This window comes from Diospyros lotus, chromosome 1, assembly GCF_014633365.1.
Source record: "Diospyros lotus cultivar Yz01 chromosome 1, ASM1463336v1, whole genome shotgun sequence".
Lineage (NCBI taxonomy): Eukaryota > Viridiplantae > Streptophyta > Magnoliopsida > Ericales > Ebenaceae > Diospyros > Diospyros lotus.
The window spans coordinates 36,445,184-36,469,842 of NC_068338.1; the positions used below are offsets into that span (position 1 = coordinate 36,445,184).

General features: G+C 33.5%; 3 protein-coding genes across 4 annotated transcripts; all 3 read right to left on the reverse strand.

Annotated features, from left to right (window-relative positions):
• Positions 1–1,934: 1,934 nt before the first annotated feature.
• On the reverse strand, positions 1,935–3,071 carry LOC127792097 (transcription termination factor MTERF8, chloroplastic-like). Its single transcript, XM_052322481.1, has one exon. It carries the CDS (start codon positions 3,069–3,071, stop codon positions 1,935–1,937), a length of 1,137 nt encoding a protein of 378 aa, XP_052178441.1.
• A 12,539-nt stretch (positions 3,072–15,610) lies between these two features.
• Positions 15,611–18,975, reverse strand: LOC127809788 (uncharacterized). The gene is made up of 2 exons (XM_052348883.1): positions 18,848–18,975; positions 15,611–17,185 (listed from the first exon to the last, which is right to left on the reverse strand). The coding sequence occupies exon 2, from the start codon at positions 17,048–17,050 to the stop codon at positions 15,917–15,919; it is 1,134 nt and encodes a 377-aa protein (XP_052204843.1). The 5' UTR covers positions 17,051–17,185; positions 18,848–18,975; the 3' UTR covers positions 15,611–15,916.
• On the reverse strand, positions 18,971–21,952 carry LOC127809781 (transcription termination factor MTERF15, mitochondrial-like). Of its 2 annotated transcripts, none has more exons than XM_052348872.1 (2): positions 20,481–21,952; positions 18,971–20,218 (listed from the first exon to the last, which is right to left on the reverse strand). In XM_052348872.1, the coding sequence occupies exon 1, from the start codon at positions 21,699–21,701 to the stop codon at positions 20,532–20,534; it is 1,170 nt and encodes a 389-aa protein (XP_052204832.1). In that variant the 5' UTR covers positions 21,702–21,952; the 3' UTR covers positions 18,971–20,218; positions 20,481–20,531. The 2 variants fall into 2 exon arrangements, with proteins under 2 accessions (XP_052204832.1, XP_052204824.1); XM_052348864.1 differs by having other exon boundaries at positions 18,971–20,282; positions 20,481–21,951.
• Between the last annotated feature and the right edge of the window lie 2,707 nt (positions 21,953–24,659).

The window sequence follows — 24,659 nt, forward strand, 5'->3', positions numbered from 1 at the left end:
CCTTGGGCGACCTTCTCGATGGTGGCAGATGGCTAGTCGACGGTGACAGTGCAGCGGCTAGCGTTTTGCAGGTTTCCCACCTGACTCTAAAAATTGCACTTTAGCCCATCTTATAATTTCTAATTTCATTTTGGACATTTTCTTGAAACCCCCGAGTTTCTCAACAATTTCTTTAAGCCCCATGAGTACTAAACTCTTCATTTCACCCTCGAAGATTTAGAAAAAATATATTATTGATCACCCTCAGCCAAGATTAATAATTTGCACTTAGGTCTGAATGTATGTTTTGATTGCGAATCCTTTTGTTTCATCTCGAAACCACTTCAGGATTGTTTCCTATGCAGAACTTGAATCCCCTCAGTATTCTGTTGACCTTTTGGAAGTCATTTACGATTATTCATTTTTTCAAACTGTATCATAGCTGTACTGAAAACTATTTCTGTTCTAATTTCTTTCAATGACATACCTTTTTTCTTAGATCTTTACGTTCTAGGTTATTCCCTTCCATTGATTCGGTAATTTATTAACTAAATTTTCAAATCGATTTATAGTTCATTGAACTTAATACTACGCAATACGGGATATTACAACTGCGTTTTTCGCTGTTACTGGCACGCTTGCTATTGTCGTCTTCTCGTCGCCATGGCCACCGTCTTCTCCATGTGAGATGTTGGGGTTCGGGTTCCTGCCAAAGAAAACGTTCGGATCGTCTTCTTCAGTCAAAGAAGACATACATATATACATGCACAGACGCACAAACACACACATAATTGAAGAATCGGAGATCATCGAGGAAGTGGTCGGAGGAGAGGGTCGGCCATAGCGACCATGCCGAAGAGCATAGTGTTCACAGTCAAACCCCCGTGCTTGGGGGTGTTTAAACTCCCTCAAATCCCTATGTGATTGGTTGTGGTTTTTGATGGTAGATTGGATAGAAAAGTGCAACTCCTTCTAGTGGACATGTTTTCTGGTGTGACGGTGAAGATAAAAAGCATCGCTAGGCGGTGCCATCGCAGTCACTGAAGACGCGAAAGACGGCAATGGTGGCTGAAAAAGGCATTGTCGGGTAAAGTTGTGATCGTTGCCATCAAAGGCAATACCAACCTATGGCCACCCAAACCCAGGGGTTCGGGGTGCCTTCATGGCATCTCGAAACCCTAGATTCGGGGGCCCTGAAGCTCCCTCGAACCCTAGGGCTCGGGGTCCATGGGTAGCTACCAGTGGCCTAAATGAATGTAGCCGCACCAAATCGAGTCGCCATCATCCCCGACCACCCCAAACCTTGGGATTTGTTTGCATTTCAACGTGATGGGTGGTCGTGTCATTGCCTCGTCTCGTCGCCTTTAGCACCTCGACTGCCGTTGCATCGCCGCTACCTTATCGGTCGCCACACAGAGAGAGAATGCGACGATAGTCGACGAGGATGCAACTTGGAACTTCTACAAGGAATGATGCAATTGGTCAACGACGATCAACGAGGATGTAACAGCAAGGCGTGAAGGGTAAAAATGAGTTTTCATTTTAAATTATTTTAGTCATATTAAATTTTATTAAAAATTGATTGTGGAGCAAAATATGGATTGCAAATAGAATTTTTCTTTATTTTATAAAAAGAGGTTTTTGACAATTTACAATTGTGGCCTTCTCGCCGTAGAAGAGCAATCTTATTTTACTAGGAAGCTCACCCCATGTCTTGCAAACTGAGGAGGCAAGGAGAACAGGATAAGCAAATTACTATACGGCACATGATCCTAAAACGTATTATTTCATATCACATGATGCCCGTCACAATGTATCATTTTTTCACTTCCAAAACATTTCAACGGCAGCCAAACTAAATTTGATGATGAAAAACAAACTTACAAATGATTTAATGCAAAAACTATTAATTTGGTTGATTTCGTCTCCTTTACTCAAATCCTGACATCAGAAGCTCATTTTCCCATATAAATACTCATCAGACCTGGAACATCATCTTCATATCTCTTCACATACAAACTCAAGAAAGATGTCTCACTGGGCAGTAAAAATGTACCCAAGCATATATCTTTCTTCACCAAGCCACGTTCCAGTAGAACTTTAATAATTGCACATCGTGGCATGATCCTCTTCTCCAGTTTAAAGAAGATGACAGCAGGGTACCGGGCAACGGCGGCTGGCTTCCAACCCATCTCCTTAACAAGAAAGTCCATTGCTCGCGTAATTTTCTCCTCGGATAAGTACATACAGAGTGGGTGTGACCTGAACGCCAGCAGAACTTCATCTCTGGACAAGCCGCAGCGCCGGTAAACCTCCATTTTATGATCCCAAGTTGACTCGGGCATTTCACAGAGCACTTGGACGGCATTCGCGAATGTCGATTTCGACGGGTTGAATCCCATTTGCAAGGCTTTATTAACGCTTTCGTTGAACTTCTGTCCATCCCGATGCACCGCGTTGGGGGTATAAAGCAAGATGAAGAAGATGATGGATTGGGGCGCGCCCGCTTCTCTCAGCGCGGCTATATTTGGGGCAATCCTCTTGTCAACGTCGTGCGTAAGAATCCTGGCGCCGTGCTTCAGCATCTTGACGACGTTTTCGTCGAGAAGAAGCACGCTCTTCAGGAAATTATAGCAAGGGATAAGCTGCTTTTCCAGGCTCCGGAACAAGAGGCTGTTGCACGCACAGATGATTCTGGGGAGGTCCGTGCTCGACAGGCCTATGGAGCGGAAGAACTCGAGTTTGGGAATGAGGGTTTTGTCCGGATTGCAAGAGAGGATAGAGGGGCGCGAGGCGACGAGTTTGGAGATCTGGGCATTGGCGAATCCGTAGTCCCTCAGGATGGTTCTGACAATCTCCGCGTTCCCGGCTACTTTCTTGGATGAAGTAGCAGCGATGACAAGCTCTTGCTCTTCGTCTTTGAACCCGAGTCTGTCCGACCAGAAGAATTTTCCGATGGGCGGTGCGAAAGGAACTCTTTGCAGTTGGATACTGTGCCCCCATGAGCTGCCAATAATTCCATGTAATGGGCGCAATTTCTTGCGGAAAAAAGCGGCCATTGTTGGGGAAACAGCAGCTTCGGACTGAGCCATCTATTTATAACTTGTGGGACCTTACTAGATTGTGCGAGAGTTCACGTACATACGTACAATGACAAAAATATCCCATCTTTTTTAGTCTTCTTTTTGCTCTCTTTTCCCCTTCTCATGATTGTCGCTCACCGCTTTTCTCATTGTTGCCTCGTCTCGCACCGACCGCTGCTACTCCCTGTCCGCAACGTACAGGGAGAATGCAACAGCAGTCGATCTAAGGCGAGGCGATAAGCAACAGTCATGAAAAGATGAAAAGAAAAAGCAAAAAAGAGGCGATCAAGAAAAGGGATGTGGGGTATTTTCATAATTTGATTGTCAAAATATTACATTCAATCATTCTCTCGATCATACATTTAGGCAATGTAGTCTTTTCCTAACTTTTGAGTTTTATTTTTAATAAATTTTATGAAAATTACTTAGAGAACAAACCAAGTTTTAAATTTATCCAAAGACGTCTTGTTTTTTAAAAATGACTTAAAAGAGGTATTTTTGATTTAATTTTTGAGTAAATTTTATAGATTGTCATTGAATTTTGTTTAAATTACACTAATTATTCTTATATTTTTTGAATTAACACGTAATTTTCTAAATTTGATTATTGAGAATTATTCTTCTTTCACCTTTAACAAACGGTTATTATTATTATTATTTTTTTATAGTTCTCAAAAATGTCCTCTACCTCTCTTTCCTTTTTGAGATTAACCGTAGTTGGTTTAGTTTTATGATTATGGATTATTTTACTTTGCCATTAATAAATATTTCTTAACTTTTTATGAATTTTCAAAATACCCTCATCATCTATTTCAATGTAATTATAGAAAAACAAAATATTTTAGTAGATGATGGCTAACTAGTGACAACCACTATTGAATTTAAGTTTGTTCTTTCAAACTCATAAAGTATTTTTGGGTTCAATTATAGCCTCATTATCTATTTAGATATAATTATAGAAAAATAAAAATATTATAGTAGGTGATGACTAACTAGTGACCACCACTATTGAATCTAAGTTTGTTCTTTTGAACTCATCAACCATTTTTGAGTTCAAATTGAACGAAGCTATTTATGTTTAATCTCCCTCGAACTTATTTTGGTTCATTCATCAAGAGAGAGAGAGAGAAAGAAAGAGTTACTAACCACATCCATGGAAATTCACAAAACTAGATCAAAACTTCAAAATGAAACTTACCTTGGTGATGTAACCCATATCACTAGGTTAGCATATATATATAAAGAGAGAGAGAGAGAGAAAGAAAGAGTTACTTACTACATCCATGGAAATTCACAAAACTAGATCAAAATTTCAAAATGAAACTTACCTTGGTGATGTAACCCATATCACTAGGTTAGCATATATATATATAAAGAGAGAGAGAGAGAAAGAAAGAGTTACTTATTACATCCATGGAAATTCACAAAACTAGATCAAAACTTCAAAATGAAACTTACCTTGGTGATGTAACCCATATCACTAGGTTAGCATATATATATATATATATAAAGAGAGAGAGAGAGAATATATATAGGGGTTTTTTTCTAAATAAATTTGCAAATAACTTGTATATGTAAATTGATGGAAATTGGATCACAAGGGTTCGATTTTTTGTGGTAAGTCGATGTTATAGGGTTCAATTTTCAAAGCAATGAGAGGATGTTCAATTTACATCTAGAAATCAAATCTCAATTTTGTCTGATTTGGAGAGTGGTGAGCTTGATGAAGTCATTGTTGCCGATAATGTTAATGACAAGGAAAAGGTCAAGAGAGTGAAGTCGATTGTTGCTGATGATGTTAAAGTTCTAATATGTAGCAATGGCAAAGGTTGGAGAAAGAGATAAAAGAGAGAATAAAAGAGATGAAATATTTCAAAAATAAAGGTAAAATGGTCGATTAATATAAACTAGTGCATCACCCGTGCGATGCATGGATATCACAAGAAAAAAAAATAATCGTTAAAGTAGAAGTTACATAATTTAGTAGTTATAACAAATGAACATCATAATAAAAAAGTAAAAAATAAACAAAATAATCATATTGTAATAATGAGAAATGAACAAACATACAACAAAATTAATTATTCAATTATTCCGGAATATGTATGCCCCTTTTTGTCTGACATTTTTTTTTTATTTTTTGACTTTTTTTATACTTTTATCATGGTCTTTCTACTAACACATATATATGTCTTTAACAAAAGATTGTATCCAACGTCTATAGTATTTGTGACTTATTAGAGTGAGATTAACGTCTACCATTTCTAATACACCATTTTCACTTTGATGCACAAAACACTAAAAATGTGGCATGTCTTATTCTAAACTCTCAGTAACAAGGTAATTACTTCGTATAAATGGTGATTTCTTGATCCATTTTATTAATTATTTGATTGAAGATGTTTCTCGTTCGTTATGATTTCAATATTGTGTATGTTATTAAAATATAGCTCAATTATGATAAATTCTTGTGCAATATGCTGAAAAAAATAATTTGTTCAGTGAAAAAAAAAAAGAATGCGGGTAATAATGTACCTAGGAACGTTAAATAGAAAAAGAAATAAGCAAATGCATAAATGTGAATCAGTAAAAAAGAAAAAGAAAAAAACTAAATAATAAAAGAAAACAAAAAAATGTAAATCAAACAAATTGCCTAGATATAAATCCAGCAACAACCAAAATATTTAGAAATAAAAAATCTGCAAACCAAGTTTACCTTGCATAAGAAATTGTAACAAAAGCCAACAAATAAAATTAGTAGCAATTAACAAAACAACCTCAAAAGTTTTATAGGAATAGGTCATAATAATAATAAAAAAAAAACATTATAATCCGAAACCAATTAGATAAACTTTTTTCAGGTATCTTCCTTCTTGATCATCAATCGAATCTTCTTAGTTGCATTAGTCAACAAATTGCCAAAGAGAGCCCTTTTGGCAAAACACCCTTCATAGTTTTTCAATGTATCTATAACTCACGACCCGACTTCAGCGACGTAGTAACCTCATCATTAGATGAAGAAATCTAGAATATAATATCATTAATTAATACTTACATCATACATATTAGGAACCCCCAAACTTATTTTACAAATATAGATATTAAATTCTAAAAATTGATGAAACATATTTTTCTCCTCAATTTCGGTCTTTTCAATTTTTCAATAAAGATCAGACTTTTACTGTTGAGAAATATGAGCATAACACGTTAGAACATGTTTTAGCACATAGTCATTCTTAACACATTACAAACCTTAAAACCTTAAACACTATACTAACTTGACTTGTTTTTAACACATTGCAAACCTTAAAACCTTAAAATTATAACATTTAAAATTACAAAAAAATAAATTTAAACTAATAAAACTATATATAAAATAAAGATAATTTAAATAATTAATTAATTATATGAATGATAATAATCAAAATTTCAAAATTGATTATCCATACATGACTTCACATATTTCTCCTAACAATCAATTATTACATTCAAAACATGTCAAATTTTTAAAAAATCAACCAAAAAAATTAAAAAATAAAATTATAACATTTAAGTTATATATAAAATTATAACATTTAAAATTATAAAAAAATAAATTTAAATTAATTAAATTATATATATAAAATAAAGATAATTTAAATAATCAATTAATTATAATAATCAAATTTTCAAAATTGATTATCTATACATGATTTCACATCTTCTTCCTGATAATTAATTACTACATTCAAGATAAGTCAAAATTTTTAGAAAGTAACAAAAAAAAAAAAACTATTAACTGAAAAACTTAGGCTGCGTTTTCTTTGTTGTTTTCAAGTCATTTTTTATTTTCGATTTCTAAAATGATGAAAACGCGTTTTTTTTACTGTTTTTAAAAATATATTTTTGAAAATAAAAAAAAATTGTAAAGAAAACTCAAAACAACAAAAAGTTATTTTGAATTCATCCAAAATAAACTCTAAACTCAAAACATATTTATTTATTCATATTTTATTATTGTAATGAGAAAATATATTACAAAATTCATTAACTTTAAAATGTATATATATTTTTAATAATATATTAATATTAAATATTTCAAATTTATTGAATAATCAAATTTATTGAATAAAATATTATTAAAAATATTTTTAAAATTTTAAAAGGAACGCGTTTTCTAATTTTCTATTTTGAGAAATAATTTTTTTTAAATAATAAAGAGAACGTGTTTTTAATTTTTTAAAAATAAATTATCAAAACAGAAAACTAAAAATTAATTCAAAATTCAAAACTAAAAATTGAAAAATAAAGAGAACACAGTTTTAATATTAAAACAACTTGTAAAAAATTAAGTTATTACACAAAATCTATTCACTTTGACATAACTTTACATATTCATTATACATACATGAGTCAACTTTTTAAGAAAATAACAAAAAAAAAGTTAAAAAATAAAATTATAATATTTAAGCTATATATAAAATTATAACATTTAAAATTATAAAAAATATATTTAAATTAATTAAACTATATATATAAATAAAGATAATTTAAATAATCAATTAATTATATAAATGATAATGATCAAAATTTTAAAATTAATTATTCATATGTGATTTCACATATTCCTCCTGCCAATAATAAAAATATAAAACATAATAAAATTAAATTTATTTTTTTAAAAAAATTACTTTGTACCCGATGGTATTACTTGATATCTCAAAATTTCTTCCGATTTAAAAAAATCTCATTTTTCTGTAATTTATTTTAATTAAAATTTTATATTAATTTTTAAGAATTAATAATATGGATTAGATATTATTGTCTCTTCATATACCATGCTTACACATTCTCCAAGCACTTTTCAGCTAAAAACAATTATGTACAGGTTCCAAGAATTATACATTTTTCATAAATCTAGACTTAATTAATGATCTATGAAAATTCTATTTTGGGTAAGAAAAAAAATAAACAAAACATAATAAAACATCAAAATAGAAACTGAAAATGGGCAAGAAAAGAATTTTGCAGCTGTTTTATTATAATATATAGAAAAATATTAATTTTATCAAAATAACTTAAATGACTTATTTAAAAAAATAAATTTAAATTAATTAACTAACATATAAAAAATAAAGATAATTAATTAATTATATAAATTATAATATTCAAAATTGATTATCTATATCTGATTTCACATCTTTTCCCTGACAATTAATTACCACGTTTAAGATAGGTCAAATTTTTTTGAAAGTAACAAAAAAAATAAAGTTAAAAAATAACTATTAACTGTAAAGCTTAATGCTATGACGACTTCCAAAACATTAAATTGTTACACAAAACCTGTTCACATTGACAAACCAGAAACACGATTAAAATTAATTGATTGAAAATCAAAAGCACGGTTAAACTAATTAAATAAATGATAATAATCAATTAAGTTATATATAAAACTATAACATTTAAAATTGTAAAAAAAATAAAATAATTAAACTATATATAAAATAAAGATAATTTAAATAATCAATTAATTATATAAATGATAATAATCAAAATTTCAAAATTGATTATCCATATTTTACATATTCCTCTTAGAAAGTTTAAACTTTAAAGTTAAAAAATAATTATTAATTATAAATTTTAATGCTGGGATGACTTCCAAACAATTAAATTATTACACAAAATCCGTTTACATTGACAAACCAGAAATATGGTTAAAACTAATTGGTTGAAAATAAGAAAATATGGTTAAACTAATTAAATAAATGATAATAATTAATTAAGTTATATATAAAATTATAATAAAATAAATTTAAATTAATTAAATTATATATAAAATAAAGATAATTTAAATAATTAATTAATTATATAAATGACAATAATAAAATTTTTGAAATTGATTATCCATACATGACTTTACATATTTCTCCTAGCAATAATAAAAATATAAAACATAATAAATTTTTCAAAAGAAATATGTCAATATGTGATAAATATAAATAGCCTATACAAAATATTAATTTTGTCAAAATAACTTAAACGACTTATTTAAAATAATCTAATTTTGCCTAAATAACTAATTTAACATAACCTACCAACTAATTATTTTTTAAAATTAAGTAATAACATAAAAAAATATATGATTTGTACTTTTTTTTGCATGATTTTGAAACTAATTAAGAGTTTTAGAGTTTTGAGTGGTGGCTTTATTGAGAGAGAATGAGAGATAAATTATGGGAAATAAAATAAAAAAATTAATTTATATTTTAAAAAAATTTACTTGGCACCCGATGGTATTACTTGATATCTCAAAATTTTTTTCGATTTAAAAAAATCTCATTTTTTTATAATTTATTTTAATTAAAATTTTATATTAATTTTTAAGAATTAATAATATGAATTAGATATTATTGTCTCTTCATATACCATACTTACACATTCTCCAAGAAATTTTTAGCTAAAAAAAATTATGTACAGTTTTCAAGAACTATATGTTTTTCATAAATTTAAGCTTAATTAATGATCTACAAAAATTCTATTTTGGGTAAGAAAAAAAAACAAAACATAATAAAATATTAAAATAGAAATTGAAAATGGGCGGGAAAAAAATTTGGTGGCTGTTTTGTTATAATATATATATATAGATAAGTTAATAATAGAGAAAGTCTATAATATTTTTAAAACTATTAGTGTCAAGCACGATTTAATCAAATCTCAATTCAAATTTACCCTTACTTCATTTACTTAGATGTTCCTTCTATTAACTCTTAAATTCTAATCGAGTTAAAACAATATAATAAATATTAATTAAATTACATTTAAATTTAGATTTAGTCCAAAATAAAATAAGAACTCAAATAACAAGTCAAATTACTAGTGGCAATTTAGGTTTAGAAGGCTTTGGAGAAATCCTTCAATGGCAACCTAAGATTTGATTGGAAAAGAAAACAAAGCTACCATGATGGAGATAATGAGATCCAACATTGACTATATAACCTTGGTAGTGACCTAGCAAAGTTGGCTATTTAGGACTAAGAGGGGGAAAGTGTAAATTAGGATCATTGACGAGTTGCAACGATTATTTACTTTTCAGTATTCAATGAATTATAATGAGATCGTTTTTCTATTTTCCTCTTTCTCTTTCTCTTTTTAGTTGTCAAAACCCATCACTAGTGGCAGAGTGCCCTCGTCATTGGCGACATGTCTTTTTTTATTGGTTTTTAGAATTCTTTTTTTTTATTGTGGTTAAATATAAATTTAATTAAAATTTCTTAAATAAATATAAATTAGTTAAGGGGTTTAAGTAACAGAGTTACTTACACAAAGACCTTTACAACTAAAGCACAGAGACCTTTACAAGTATTTTCAAATCACAAAAAATCTTTGTACAAACAATTTAAACCTTAGATATCTAAGCACAACTTGCCCATAAATTCTAAGCACAATATGAGTAATAACAATTGCAACTTTTAATCTTATTATTAAGTGATGTTAATTACATAAATTCTAAATTCACCTAATCCAAAAACAACATGAGATTAAGAAACAATGTGCATTCATTTAAACCTAACCTAACCCACAAAATAAAATTCACCCAAGTTGTGTTGATTGCATTGCAGTTGAATCATAATTCATTTTAACTTGATATTGGCCTTATTTAATTGACACAAAATGAGATATAAGATAAAGGCAGGGATTGGCCATTGCCACTGTATTTTTTTTTTTTTTTGAAAATGAGAATCCATTCAAGATATACACAGTATTTCAAATACACCCAAAGTGACACATTTGTCATCACAAATATGACAATTTAAAACATCTTGGAAATTTTAACATTTACATCACAATTCCAAAATATATATTTGCCTTAGAACAATTGGAATGTTGTCCTGCGCCCACTGTTCCTTTTTCCTTGTGCTCAGTTGTTTCTGAAACAAAAATACACTATATATATTTAGTTACAAACTTCCAATTCATCATAAAGCATGCAAAAGAGGTAAAAAGAGCCTATGATCAAAACATAAAAGAAATAACAGTAAGACTTGGGATCACATATATAACAATAAGAGTGGGTTTGATTGGTCAAGTTTTTAATGGAAAATGGTCAAATTTCACTCAAATTCTAACTTTTGAATATAGCGCGTTTGATTGTCCATATTTTCATGAAAAATGATCATTTTTATGTAAATTCTAATTTTTGTAATGTTTGATTAGCTATATTTTTTAGAACCATGCAGAGAAGAACATTCGATGCGATGCGGAAACAAAAAATGAACGAAAATAGAGAAATAGAAAAATGCATACACACATATATACATACACAATCACACAAAAACATATATACACATATCCCCCCCATACATAGACATATATATACATAAATATATATATACACACACGCAATATCTGCATACACATACATATATATTCCTAAATATATATATATATATATACACACATATATATATATGCACACATAGATTTTAGGAATTGGCCATGGCGGCCATATCCGCCAACGGTACCCATTCATAGCCCCCAGAACCCTGGGGTTTGGATTTGGAGAAAGCCATGTTTCCCAAATTCCAGAGTTCGAGAAAGTTTGGCTTCCCCAAATCCTAAGATTCAAGAAAATCCATGTTCATCGAACCTTGAGGAAGTGCCAAGTTTATAAATATTTTTTATTTTAATTTACAAATAATTAGATAAAAAATAAAATATAAAAGAATCAAAAGATGTAAAATCATCACTATAAAAAATATTAAAATATAAAATAAAAAAAAATCATCACTATCAATTTTTCCATATATTAAATAAAATTTATGAAAAAATATGTATTTATTTTTTTTAAAAAATTAAATTATTCAAGTCCAATACTTAGATAAAAAAATTAAGTATAAAAAAAACATGTTAATCAACACTATTTAATTAAAAAATAGGTTTGGCCAATAGTTACATAAAATATAAGAAAAAAAAATTAAGAATGTGCTCCATGAACCCGTGAGTTCAGGGAACTATGGATTTACCGAACCCGTGGGTTCGGGAAATCCATATATACTTAGATAAAAAAAAATATGTATTTATTTTTTTAAAATTAAATTATTCAAGTGCAATAATTTGATAAAAAAAATTAAATATAAAAAAAACATGTTAATCAGTATTATTTAATTAAAAATTGGATTTATCAAATACTTACATAAAAAATAAAATATAAAAAAAAATAAAGACATAAGATTCGAGGAACTATGAATTTCCTGATCGTCGTGTTGAAATCTCCGAATTTAAACCCGTTACAAAATCAAAAATCCAAATTTATTATTTGAAAATTTTGATGAGATGAGATAACTCTGGCAACAAACAAACAACAGGCAACAGAGTAGAGAAAGCGACGACGAGTAGAGAAGGCGATGTATGGGTTGTGGTTGTATACGAGGTATGAGATATGTCGGAAAGGGTAATTTTGGAATATAAGTGGCTGCTAAGAGTAATAAAAATGGTTGTTAAGAATAATTATTATTTTTTTTTACTTATGGCTGCAAAGAGCAAAAATTTGGCTGCAAATAGAATTTCTCTTTCAGATAATACAAATTCTAACATTGGTCACATGATACCTCTTTTCTCACTTTTGTTAGAAAACAAATTCTCAGGGAAAGGTGAGAATACCTTTTCTAGGCAATTCACGCACTCTCCTCCTCGAGTTTTTCTTCCCATTCGACCGCTCTTTCATCCTTGACTTTCCATTCTCATTCGGTGTCGGATCTTTCCCTTGTTCGTCGCCTATGCTGCATGGAAACACCTCATAGGAGTCATTTCTCTGTTTCCAAAACGTTTCATATTCCCGTTTCAGACCCTATTTATGCCTATTTTTTTAAAAAAAATGTTCGTTTCCACGTTTCCATTTTCTATTGGAAATGTTTCCCGTTTTCGTTTTCGTGCAACATAGTTCGTCACTATCTCCGCTGAAGACGAGCTCCCCAAATATATGGAAGCAGATCTGCAGCAAGAGAGAGACATCGAGCAAACAAGAGGCAGTGCCATCACGTCTTAATCTTGACCAACTGCAACTCTCATTTCTCCCAAGAACCATATTATGTCTTCAATCTTGACTTCACAAGGCGTGGTCTTGGCCACTACCATGGTCGTCTCCGGTACCATCATCCTCTTCGTGTTGCGCCTCCATAAGTTCTTCTTGGCCGCTGCCCCTCCTACCCCTTGGCCCTACATCTCCAAAAGTGATTCAAGAAGAAGAAGAAGCTAATGCATTTTTCATAGGGGAAGAAGTGCTCTTGTACAATCCCTGATTTACCCCTCCAATTTCGTACAAATTATTGGGTCCTTTTCTTCTCTTTCTTAACAGGTCTCAAGCCTATCAAGTTCCAACTTCCCAAGCTTGGTAGTTGACCCACAATTGAAGTTCACAATGCTTCTTCAATATTTCTCTTTTTATTATATATATATATATTTTGTGAATTAGGCTTTAATGATTTTTTTTTTTTTTTTATGAATTGTACATGCGATGGATGAAGTCTATTAGGTACACTTTCCATGGAAAAATTGATAATTTTCATGGAAAATAATAATTATCAAACCAATAAAACTATAAAAGATGATTAATTCCATAAAAAATAATGGCAATCAAACATCAAAAACTAGAAAAGTACAACAAATTCTAAGTAAAAAATTAAGCCAATCAAACACACTTAACTGACAATTTCCATGTAAATTATTTCTAGACAATTCAATTATCTAGAACTTATTTTCTTTCCATGCAAGTTTCATGCTTGTAATAGAGTGTTTGATTGATCAAATTTTTCAAGCAGATTTTTTTCTCACTTTTGGTCACGTGATTGGATTTTTCAGAAAATGTTGAAAAATGTTTTCTCATTGGGGGGAGGGGGGTAGATTGAATTTTCCAAGGAATTGATTTGCACATTGCCCACTAAGTTTTGTACAAACATGTCTCTAGCCCTTCAATAGCGATTTTTCTTCATCCTTTAGGTAGGGTTTCTTCTTTGTTGTCTGCCACCGGCCCTTCCCCTTCATGTTCATCGCTATCTCTATCGAAGACGAGCTCTAATTCTGAGTTCCAGACCACCAATTCCAAGTTCCCCTTCATCTTTGTCTGCGGTAAAGTTTCCAACCACATTCTTTTCTGGTTTTCATACATTCGATTATCGATCTTTGTCTTCATCCACAGTAAGCTTTCTCGTGCCCTTTTTTTTTTCTGGTTTCAAGCCACCTTCTGAGTTTCCCTTTGTTTTCTATTAACTTGGAATCGATGATCGACGACCTTCTAAGTTCCACTTTGTTTTCTGTTAACTCAGAATCGATGACCGATCACCTTCCAAGTTCCCCTTCGTTTTCTATTAACTGGAATCGATGGCCGGTCACCTTCTAAGTTCCCCTTCGTTTTTTGTTAACTCGGAATCAACAGCCATCCACTTTTTGAAATCCCCTTCACTTTTTGGTTTCTCGATAACAATGTTTGGTCAGGCTTTCTTTGTGAATTTTTTGCTAAATGGAAAACAATGGCGTTGTTCTAAATTTTTTGCTAACGTCGGTTTGTTTATTCTGTCCAAATCTAGTGGATGGTGTTTAATATGTTTGTTGAAAACAATGTTTAAGTTATAAGGGCATAAGTTGCATATTTTTATATATATTTTGTAACATGCCTATTATCTTTTCTATTTTATTTGGATGTTTAGTATGATATCTTTTTAATTTAGAAAAATACATATATTGCTAAACAATAGATAGTGATTACTTCCTATGATATCTATTTCTATTCTTCGTAAATTTACAAATCACATTTAAAATAGCCATATTTTTCAAAGGATATATTGCAACAAACAAGATATGAGACCCAATTACACCACAAAAAAGAAAAAAAAATGACAAATTTTAAGTTCAAATATGTACACTTTCCATGGAGAAAGGGACAATTTTCATGAAAAATAATGGCTATCAAACAACCAAAGCTAGAAAAAATGACTAATTCCATAAAAAATAATGGCAATCAAACACCAAAAATTAGAAAAGTATAATAATTTATAGATAAAAAATTAAGCTAATCAAACACTCTTAATTGATAATTTTCATGCTCATTTCTAAGCAATTCAATAATCTAAAACATATTTTCTTTCTATATAAATTCCATGTTTACAATCAATCCAACCCTAAAAATTTGAAAGCCCTCTACATAGCAACTATGCAAAGTATAAAATTTGAAACTTTTCCCTTGGCAATAACCTGAAAGAGAGAAGTAAATAATAGTTATTAAGACAGCTAATTAATGGTCAATATATAGTTATGTTTTTGGAGAAAACAACTGCCCCTTCAAATTGGGAAAAAGGCAAGGCAAGTGTAATTCATTAAGCTCACATGTGTATGTGTGTGTAATTCATCAGCTTGAGCAGACACGTGTTGAATTCAGAAAGAAGAAAGTAAAAGCCAAGAAAATTTTGCACAAATCTGTTCTCTCAAATGGGCTTCAAGGCCCTTATGTCCAAGTTTGATTAAAATTCAAACCTCCCAGAGACTTGAAACCTAAAACAGAACTGAAAAGCATAACAAGACAATATCACTGAAGCTCAATAAAATCGAAACAGCAAGCAATTAAGTTGAAGATAACCAGCAATCCTTTTAACTAAAACAACACTTAATCTTGAGATTTAACCAATAATCTCAAAAATGAGAACAGCCTAACCTCACCGGCCCCAACTTGCCATTTGATGGAGATGGATACCAACCAAGCCCTCACTCTGTCCCTTCGTATATGCTCATCAACCCTGGAATCGCCTTCTCATCACATGAAAAACAAACTTACAAACAATTTCAATGCCTGAAACCATTAATTCGGCTGATTTCATCTCCTTCACTCAAATCTTGGCCTGAGAAGTTCCCTTTCCCATATAAACACCCATCAGACCTGGAATATCATCTTCGTATCTCTTCACATACATACCCAAGAAAGATTTCTCACCGGGCACTAAAAACGTACTCAAGCTTATATCTTTCTTCACCAAGCCACGTTCCATTAGAACTTTAATAACTGCGCATCGTGGCATGATCCTCTTCTCCAGTTTAAAGAAGATGACGGCAGGGTACCGGGCAACGGCGGCTGGTTTCCAACCCATCTCCTTAACAAGAAAATCCATTGCTCGCGTAATTTTCTCCTCGGATAAGTACATACAGAGTGGGTGTGACCTGAATGCCAGCAGAACTTCATCTCTGGACAAGCCGCAGCGCCCGTAAACCTCCATTTTATGATCCCAAGTTGACTCGTGCATTTCACAGAGCACTTGGACGGCATTCGCGTATGTCGATTTCGACGGGTTGAATCCCATTTGCACGGCTTTGTTCAGGCTTTCTTTGAACTTCTGTGTATCCTGATGTATCGTCCGGGGGGAACGAAGCAACATGAAGAAGATGATGGATTGGGGCGCGCCCACTTCTCTCAGCGCGGCTATATTTGGGGCAATCGTCTTGTGAACGTCGTGCAGAAGAATGCTGGGGCCGCGCTTCAGCATCTTGGCGACATTTTCGTCGAGAAGAAGCACGCTCTTGAGGAAATTATAGCAAGGGATAAGCTGCTTTTCCAGGCTCCGGAACAACAGGCCCTTGCTTGCCCAGATGATTCTCGGGAGGTCCGTGCTCGACAGGCCTATGGAGCGGAAGAACTCGAGTTTGGGAAGGAGGATTTTGTCCGGATTGCAAGAGAGAATACAGGGGCGCACTGCGGCGAATTTGGAGATCCGGGCATCGGTGAATCCGTAGTCCCTCAGGATGGTTTTGACAATCTCCGCGTTCCCGGCTACTTTCTTGGAAGAGGAGGCAGCGATGGTGGCGATGACAAGCTCTTGCTCTTCGTCTTTCGACGGGAGTCTATCTGACGATAAGAATTTTCCGATGGGCTGTGCAAAAGGAACTGTTTGGAGTTGGATAATGCGCCGCCATGAGCTGCCAATAATTCCGTTTGATGGGCGCAATCTTCTACAGAAGAAAGCGGCCATTGTTGGGGGAAAATAGCAGCCGCTTCCTATGTACCAATTTGAAGAAATTGCTGTTAAATGGCCACTTTGGTTGCATCTTCAAGGGAACCACCTCTCTATTTTTGTGTATTGAAACTTTCGACATCCCATGATGTCCTGTTTTAAATGTATTTATTAGATTTTATAACAAATTTAGAATTTATAATAATAACCCGTTATAAAACAAAACAAAGACTAATTAAGTTGCAAAACATTGTTTGTGTTGGAAATAATTGTGGCGCATTCATGATTTTCTTGCATTGGTGAGTGCATTAGGTCAATAAAGCAATAACTGAAGAGAGAAATACAATCTTGTACGGATGACATTCTCCCGATGCATCATCGAATAAATTTAAATGCAATTACAGTTTATATACATTTAGAGCTAAACATTCAACACAATTCATGTAAAACTTACCTTTTAGTCTTATTGATATTTTCTAGCTAAATGTTGCATTGCATTCCAGTAATAATTTTGCATTTCAAGTCGCCAACAATGATTCAAATCCCAATACTCCACGTAAAATTTCAAATATTATATCATGCTGAGCGCCAGAAATACAATCTTTTTGTCAAAAAGCTTAATGATTGTACATATGTGAGATGCAATATCTATTATGGCTGGACCGGGAGACAAGATCGGATCAGCTGCAAAAGGTGAGATGGTATGGGGAGCAAATCATCTTCTCGCAGCTGATTGAACTGGGAAGTTGGAAAAAGTAATTAAGCTGTGGTTGTGGTGGCGGTGGAGGAGGTGCAAGGAGCAGCAGCCCCTTGAACACCATGAGGTATAGAACTCAGAGAGAGAGAGGGGGGGGGGGGGGGGGGGGGGGGGTGGTGAAGGGAGTTGCAGCCTAGTACGAGCCATGAGGTACCAGATCAGCACTGAGAGAGGGGGGCGGGGTTGAAGGGAGTTGCAGACTAATACACGCCACGATGTACCAGATCAGCATTGGTGGTGGTGGTGGTGTTTGTATGAGGTTGTTATGATATTTTGATTAACATTACAAAACGGCTTTTATTGACAGGAAGAAAGAAAAAAAATAAGCAAAGGAAGCTATTTCTATGTTGAAAAGAATAGCCAGCACTCTATACGGATCCCATCCGGCCACCATTTTGCGTATTTTGGGGCCAATAGCAGCACCATTTAACATTATTTAGAGGAATAAAATTAAATTTTCAAAGCACTAATAGTAACTAAAGACAAATCGCATTCCAGATGTAATACCTGCACCTACATACTAGTAGAAACTATCATTGGCGCTCGCAGGCAGGCACATCACACAAATAATGACACACAATCCAACAGAAGTAATGCAATATTAGATAGGGCCTCTCCACACTTAATCTTCCACTTCCTTCTTGCTTCAGGCATTTTTTGGAGTATCATTTAGAATTTTATTAGCCCCAGATGTTAAATAACTTAAATCCCACAGGTCTTGCCCTTGAAGAAAAGCTTTCATGCACATGCACCAATACTTGTAATTGGTACCTACAAGCTTCTCCATGCCTTTCTGCGTAAGGCTAATTCCACCCACTTCCATTTTAGCAACTAATGATTTGTTTTAAAAAATAATTTTTCTCCAATAAGTGAATCATTTCCTCACTTGATACACAAGAAAAAACTATCAATAGTCGAATCAAACCTACCTCTGATATCATGATATCAGATAAAAACGCATAGTTTGAGAGCGTAAAAAATAAAAAAAAAATAAAAAGATAACTATGTTATTCATTGAACCATTTATGATGGATAAGCTGAAAGTTGAAAAATATTACCTATTCACTTCAGTAAATGGACTTCGATCATCTCCTAAAAGTGGACCATGATCTCCTCCCAAAAAGGGTCTAACGGCCTTGGCCTTCAGCATGTCCAAAAATACTCAAAATGAAACAAATAACTAATGGAAAAGCAATGAATGAGTTGACACTGAATCAATCAACAAAGAAAATAAACATTACATAAAAATAAATTAAAACGATGTGCAATTGAGAGGCTCCTTGTTTGGCGAGGATTAAGAGAGGGTCAAATTTGTAACTGTCACTCCCTTTGTTTGGTTTACAAAAAGAATATTTCTACAATTTAAAATTGTAATCTCCTAATCACAAAAGAGCAACCTTACTCTGGTACCAAGCTTACCCAAATGTCTTGCAAACCGAGAAGACAAGGAGAACAGGATAAACAAAGCACCATACATACAGCGCACGATACTAAAAAGGTAGTATTTCCTACCACACGATCGATGCCGGTCAATATATCATTTTTGCACTTCCAAAACATTTCAAGGGCAGTTAAACTAAATTGGATGGTTAACAACATTGAAGATGTGCAGCAATGGACTTTCTTGTTAAGGGGATGGGTTGGAAGCCTGCCGCCATTGCCCGGTGCCCTGCTGCTGCTGTCATCTTCTTTAAATTGGAGAAGAGGATCATGCCACGATGTGCAGTGCAGTTATTAAAGTTCTAATGGAACGTGGTTTGGTAAAGAAAGATATATGCTTGAGTACGTTTTTAGTCCACAGTGAGAAATCTTTCTTGGGTTTGTATGTGAAGAGATATGAAAATGATGATGTTTCAGGTCTGATAGGTGTTTATATGGGAAAAGGGAACTTCATAAGCCAGGATTTGAGTCAATGAGATGAAATCATCCGAATTCATGGTTTCTGCATTGAAATCGTTTGTAAGTTTGTTTTTCATGTGATGTTGCTAACCATCAAATTTAGTTTAACCATCAAATTTAGTTTAGCTGCGCTTGAAATGTTTTGTAACTGAAAAAATGATACATTGACAGGCATGAGGCATCCGTACGTGTGGTAGAAAATACTACCTTTTTAGTATCATGTGTTGTATGCATGGTGCTTTGGGCAGGTGATGAACCGAAACTGAAGCTACTGCTGCACTGGGGACCTTGGAAAAATTCCTGCACACTCATGCAATGTAGCTTGTATATATGTATGTAGGCTGGATGTGAGGAGCATGTTTGAAATGCAATAGCCTGGTCTGGAAGTAGTCATGTAATACTGCAGCAGAGCAGCATGTACTATCTGTCATCTCGAGAAAATGAAAAGAAAATATCATCCTTTTGATCTTTCCATCGACCACCTGTTGAAGCTTTTGCTGATTGGAGATTGTACAATTCCAGCCAACAGTCTGAAATGCGGAATATTGCAGACCAACCTTATTTTAGTAAGAAGATCACCCCATGTCTTGCAAACTGAGGAGAAAAAAGAGAACAGAATAAACAAAGCACCATATATATAACACATGGTATTAAAAACGTAGCATTTCCTATAAACAAAGCACCTTATTTTAGTACGAAGGTCACCCCATGTATCATTTTTTCACTTCCAAAACATTTCAAAGGCAGCTAAAATAAATTTGATGGTTAACATCACATGAAAAACAAACTTACAAACGATTTCAATACAGAAGCCATTAATTCTGCTGGTTTCATCTCCTTTACTCATATCCTGGTTTGAGAAGCTCTTTTTCCCATAAAAACACCCATGAGACCTGGAACATCATCTTCATATCTCTTTACATACAAATCCAAGAAAGACTTCTCACTAGGCAATAAAAACGTACTCAAGCATATATCTTTCTTCACCAAGCCACGTTCCAGTAGAACTTTAATAACTGCGCATCGTGGCATGATCCTTTTCTCCAATTTAAAGAAGATGACAGCAGAGCACCGGGCAACGGCGGCTGGCTTCCAACCCATCTCCTTAACAAGAAAGTCCATTGCTCGCGTAATTTTCTCCTCGGATAAATACATACAGAGTGGGTGTGACCTGAAAGCCAGCAGAACTTCATCTCTGGACATGCCGCAGCGCCCGTAAACCTCCATTTTATGATCCCAAGTTGACTCGGGCATTTCACAGAGCACTTGGACGGCACACGCAAATGTCGATTTCGACGGGTTGAATCCCATTTGCACGGCTTTGTTCAGGCTTTCTTTGAACTTCTGTGTATCCTGATGTATCGCGCGGGGGGAACGAATCAACATGAAGAAGATGATGGATTGGGGCGCGCCCGCTTCTCTCAGTGCGGCTAGATTTGGGGCAATCGTCTTGTCAACGTCGTGCAGAAGAATGCCGGGTCCGCGCTTCAACATCTTAAGGACGTTTTCGTCGAGAAGAAGCACGCTCTTCAGGAAATTATAGCAAGGGATAAGCTGCTTTTCCAGGCTCCGGAACAACAGGCCCTTGCTTGCCCAGATGATTCTCGGGAGGTCCGTGCTCGACAGGCCTATGGAGCGGAAGAACTCGAGTTTGGGAAGGAGGATTTTGTCCGGATTGCAAGAGAGGATAGAGGGCCGCACGGCGGCCATTTTGGAGATCCGGGCATCGGTGAATCCGTAGTCCCTCAGGATGATTTTGACAAGCTCCGCGTTCCCGGCTACTTTCTTGGATGAGGCGGCAGCGATGGTGGCGATGACAAGCTCTTGCTCTTCGTCTTTCGACGCGAGTCTATCTGACGAGAAGAATTTTCCGATGGGCGGTGCAAAAGGAACTCTTTGCAGTTCGATAATGCGCCGCCATGAGCTGCCAATAATTCCGTTTGATAGGGGCCATTTTCTGCAGAAGAAAGCGGCCATTCTTGGGGGAAATTGCAGCAGCTTTGTATGTACCATTTTGAAGAAATTGTTGTTAAATTCTGCTAAGCTTGCCCTCGTCGCTCATCGCTCACGCCGCTTCACACCCGGTTCATCATACTCGGGCCGGGTCGGGCCCTCCTTAAAGAGGGGTTTTTGGAAGATACTATTTCAGCTATGGGAAACTTCAGTTATGGTGAGTGTAATGGATATCACAAACCTCATTCGCTTTTGGCAATTTCACCCTAGTATGCTTTTCCCAGACTTGTAGCAGAGATCAAAAAAATCGATCCACAGTAAAAAAAAAAAAAAAAAAAAGGTCAAATCAAACTAAACCAGACTGAACAGGTGGATTTTTTATTTTTTTGGTCGAAAACGATCTAAACGATGTACAAATTGTGTTGTTCGCAATTTGTACATTTAGCAATTCGATTTTAAATTCAACTGCTCAAGAAAATATAAAAAAAATTATTATTATAAAAGCCACTCCAAACAAGTTAATTTGATTACATAATTTATAATTCATTGCTAAACAAGTTAATTTTATTATTATTTTTTGATTTCAATGTTAAAATGTTGTATGTTGAATTACACTGTTTTTATTTTCTACTCCTATTTATTTACTTTTGATTGTCTTTATTTATCATTTTAAGTAGCATTTTTAATGATTTTAAAAAAAATTACTAAAAATCGATGCACTGCATAAATCAGTCAAATCAAAATAAACCAAATCGAATAGGTCGATTTTTTATTTTTACAGTAAAAAATGATTTGAACGCTATACAAATCGCGTTGTTCGCGATTTGTACAATTACCGAACCGTCCAAAAAAATATAAAAAAAATTATAACAAAATTATAATTATAAAAGCCACCCTAAACAAATTAATTTGATTACATAATTCATAATTCATCGCTAAACAAGTTAATTTGATAATTTATTTATTTTCTAAACAGGTTAATTATATAATTCATTGCTAAACATGTTATTTTTTGCTTTCAATGTTGTTAAATGTTGAATTACATCGTTTTATCTTTATTTTCTGCTCTTATTTATTTATCTTTGATTGTCTTTTTATTTACCATTTTAAATAGCATTTTTAGTGATTTTAAGGCTCACTTGTATCAGATTTTCAAACCGCGGTAAACCGCACCAAACTAAATTTAGTTTGGTCGAAAAAATACACCGACAATTTGACATATTAAAAATGATTCAGACCAGCCAAATCGCACCACACACATCCCTGATTTGTACTAAGTCATGGCTGACTAGTCTACTGAATGTCTTTAATAATGGAAGTCAATGCTTTCACTAATGATTTTTACTTGTGTTTCAGTTTGCTTGAAATGGTGATAATATGAGTTGGTAATAGTATTGGCAGCATTATTTTAAGTGGCAACCGAGGCAGTAGTCACCATGAGAATTCTCATGCAAGCGACTTCTCTTGTCTGCAACTTCCCTTTGACATTGTCCTGAGCACAAAATTACTTGTTAGTTCTCTTAAATGCCAATCATTTCTCTACCTCTACTTGCTTCTTTTACCCAGTTAGTTGTCATTAGCACAATTACCATGAGAACAACACAAGCTGTTTGAGCCTTGTTGTCCTCATGGTGATTGTGTTGATGAGAACCAATTGAGCAAAATAAGCAAGCAGAGACAAAGAAATGATTGGCATTCAAGAGATTCGATAAATAATTTTGGGTTCAGAACCAACGCCCAAGGGATGAAGAAGACAAAAGAAGTTACATGCATGAGAATTTCCATGGCCACTACTCTCCCAGTCGCTGCCAGAATTAAAGCTGTCAAGACTATCATCTACTCATACCACCACATTCCAGGCAAATTGAACACAACTAGGAACCGCTAGCCAAAGTAGCGATTTCTATTCATGAAAACATTCAACAAACCAGGCTTGCCATGACTAACTGCTAGTCCTGGAAAAGCATAGGGATGGAATGTGATAGCCACAGCCATGGCTACTCCTCAGGTGAGGCCTAGACGGTAGACGAGAAAGTAGTTGACCAAGGCATGCCAAAACTGCGCTGAGCATTAGGAGAATAGCTGCAATTCATTAGTACAATTGAGACAGATTTTAATGCAAAAATTCATCATTCAAATTTGAAAATTCAGACCTAACAACAAAGGGTCGAACTAGATGTGAATATGACCAGAAAGAAAAAAATCTTTTTGCAAGTTTGGAAACCACCCCAAAAGATATGCAGCATGCTCTGGCAGCTGAAGCAATCACAGCATAAGACAGAGAAAGATAAACCTGTCAACCAACAAAGATTGTTTAGCAGACATTAATTAAAAATTAATGCTACGATTGGTAGAGTAAAGATTCGACTGTTTACATATTTTTAATGGGAAAACATTTGAATGGATTATACAGGATTTGGTATATTATGCTTAACATAAATCCATTATAAATGATTACTAAACAGATATTTGAGAACACATCAAAATAGAACGTACAATTGATCATTACCATACTTTGCTTGTATGAATTAAAAGAAAGATGTAAAATATTATTCTAATTTTATCATAGGTCAACATAATCTTATATGTAAAATATCACCAACAATAAACAATAGCTGATGTAGACCAAATGTAGAAGAAAAGGAAAAAATAATAATAATGAATATGTGCACTTGTACCACATCAAATGTAAAAGAAAAGATAAAACTACTTTGGTTGTCTTTCTCAAGATCTTATTACTCACATGTTGTCTTTCTCAAGATTATTTACTACTTTGATTTAAATCTAAATTAAACACAATTAATAAGCCTGAATCACTAGGAACTCAGAAAGATATAAGGTTCCAATAGGCAACCAATACATCAACAAACTATCAATCCATTTTAATTAACTACAGAAGCACATGACCGAAATGGTGTTGATGCTTCAAAGACCTTACATTCTAAGCAAATATAACATATGTCACAAAAAATTGAGAAGAATCCCACCATTAGAATTACTTTTGACAAAAGTAAAGTC

What these genes read in the sequence shown, in the direction of transcription:
- LOC127809781 (XM_052348872.1), bottom strand. Translation starts at nt 21,701, where the DNA reads ATGGTACATACAAAGCTGCTGCAATTTCCCCCAAGAATGGCCGCTTTC.
- LOC127809788 (XM_052348883.1), bottom strand. Translation starts at nt 17,050, where the DNA reads ATGGCCGCTTTCTTCTGTAGAAGATTGCGCCCATCAAACGGAATTATT.
- LOC127792097 (XM_052322481.1), bottom strand. Translation starts at nt 3,071, where the DNA reads ATGGCTCAGTCCGAAGCTGCTGTTTCCCCAACAATGGCCGCTTTTTTC.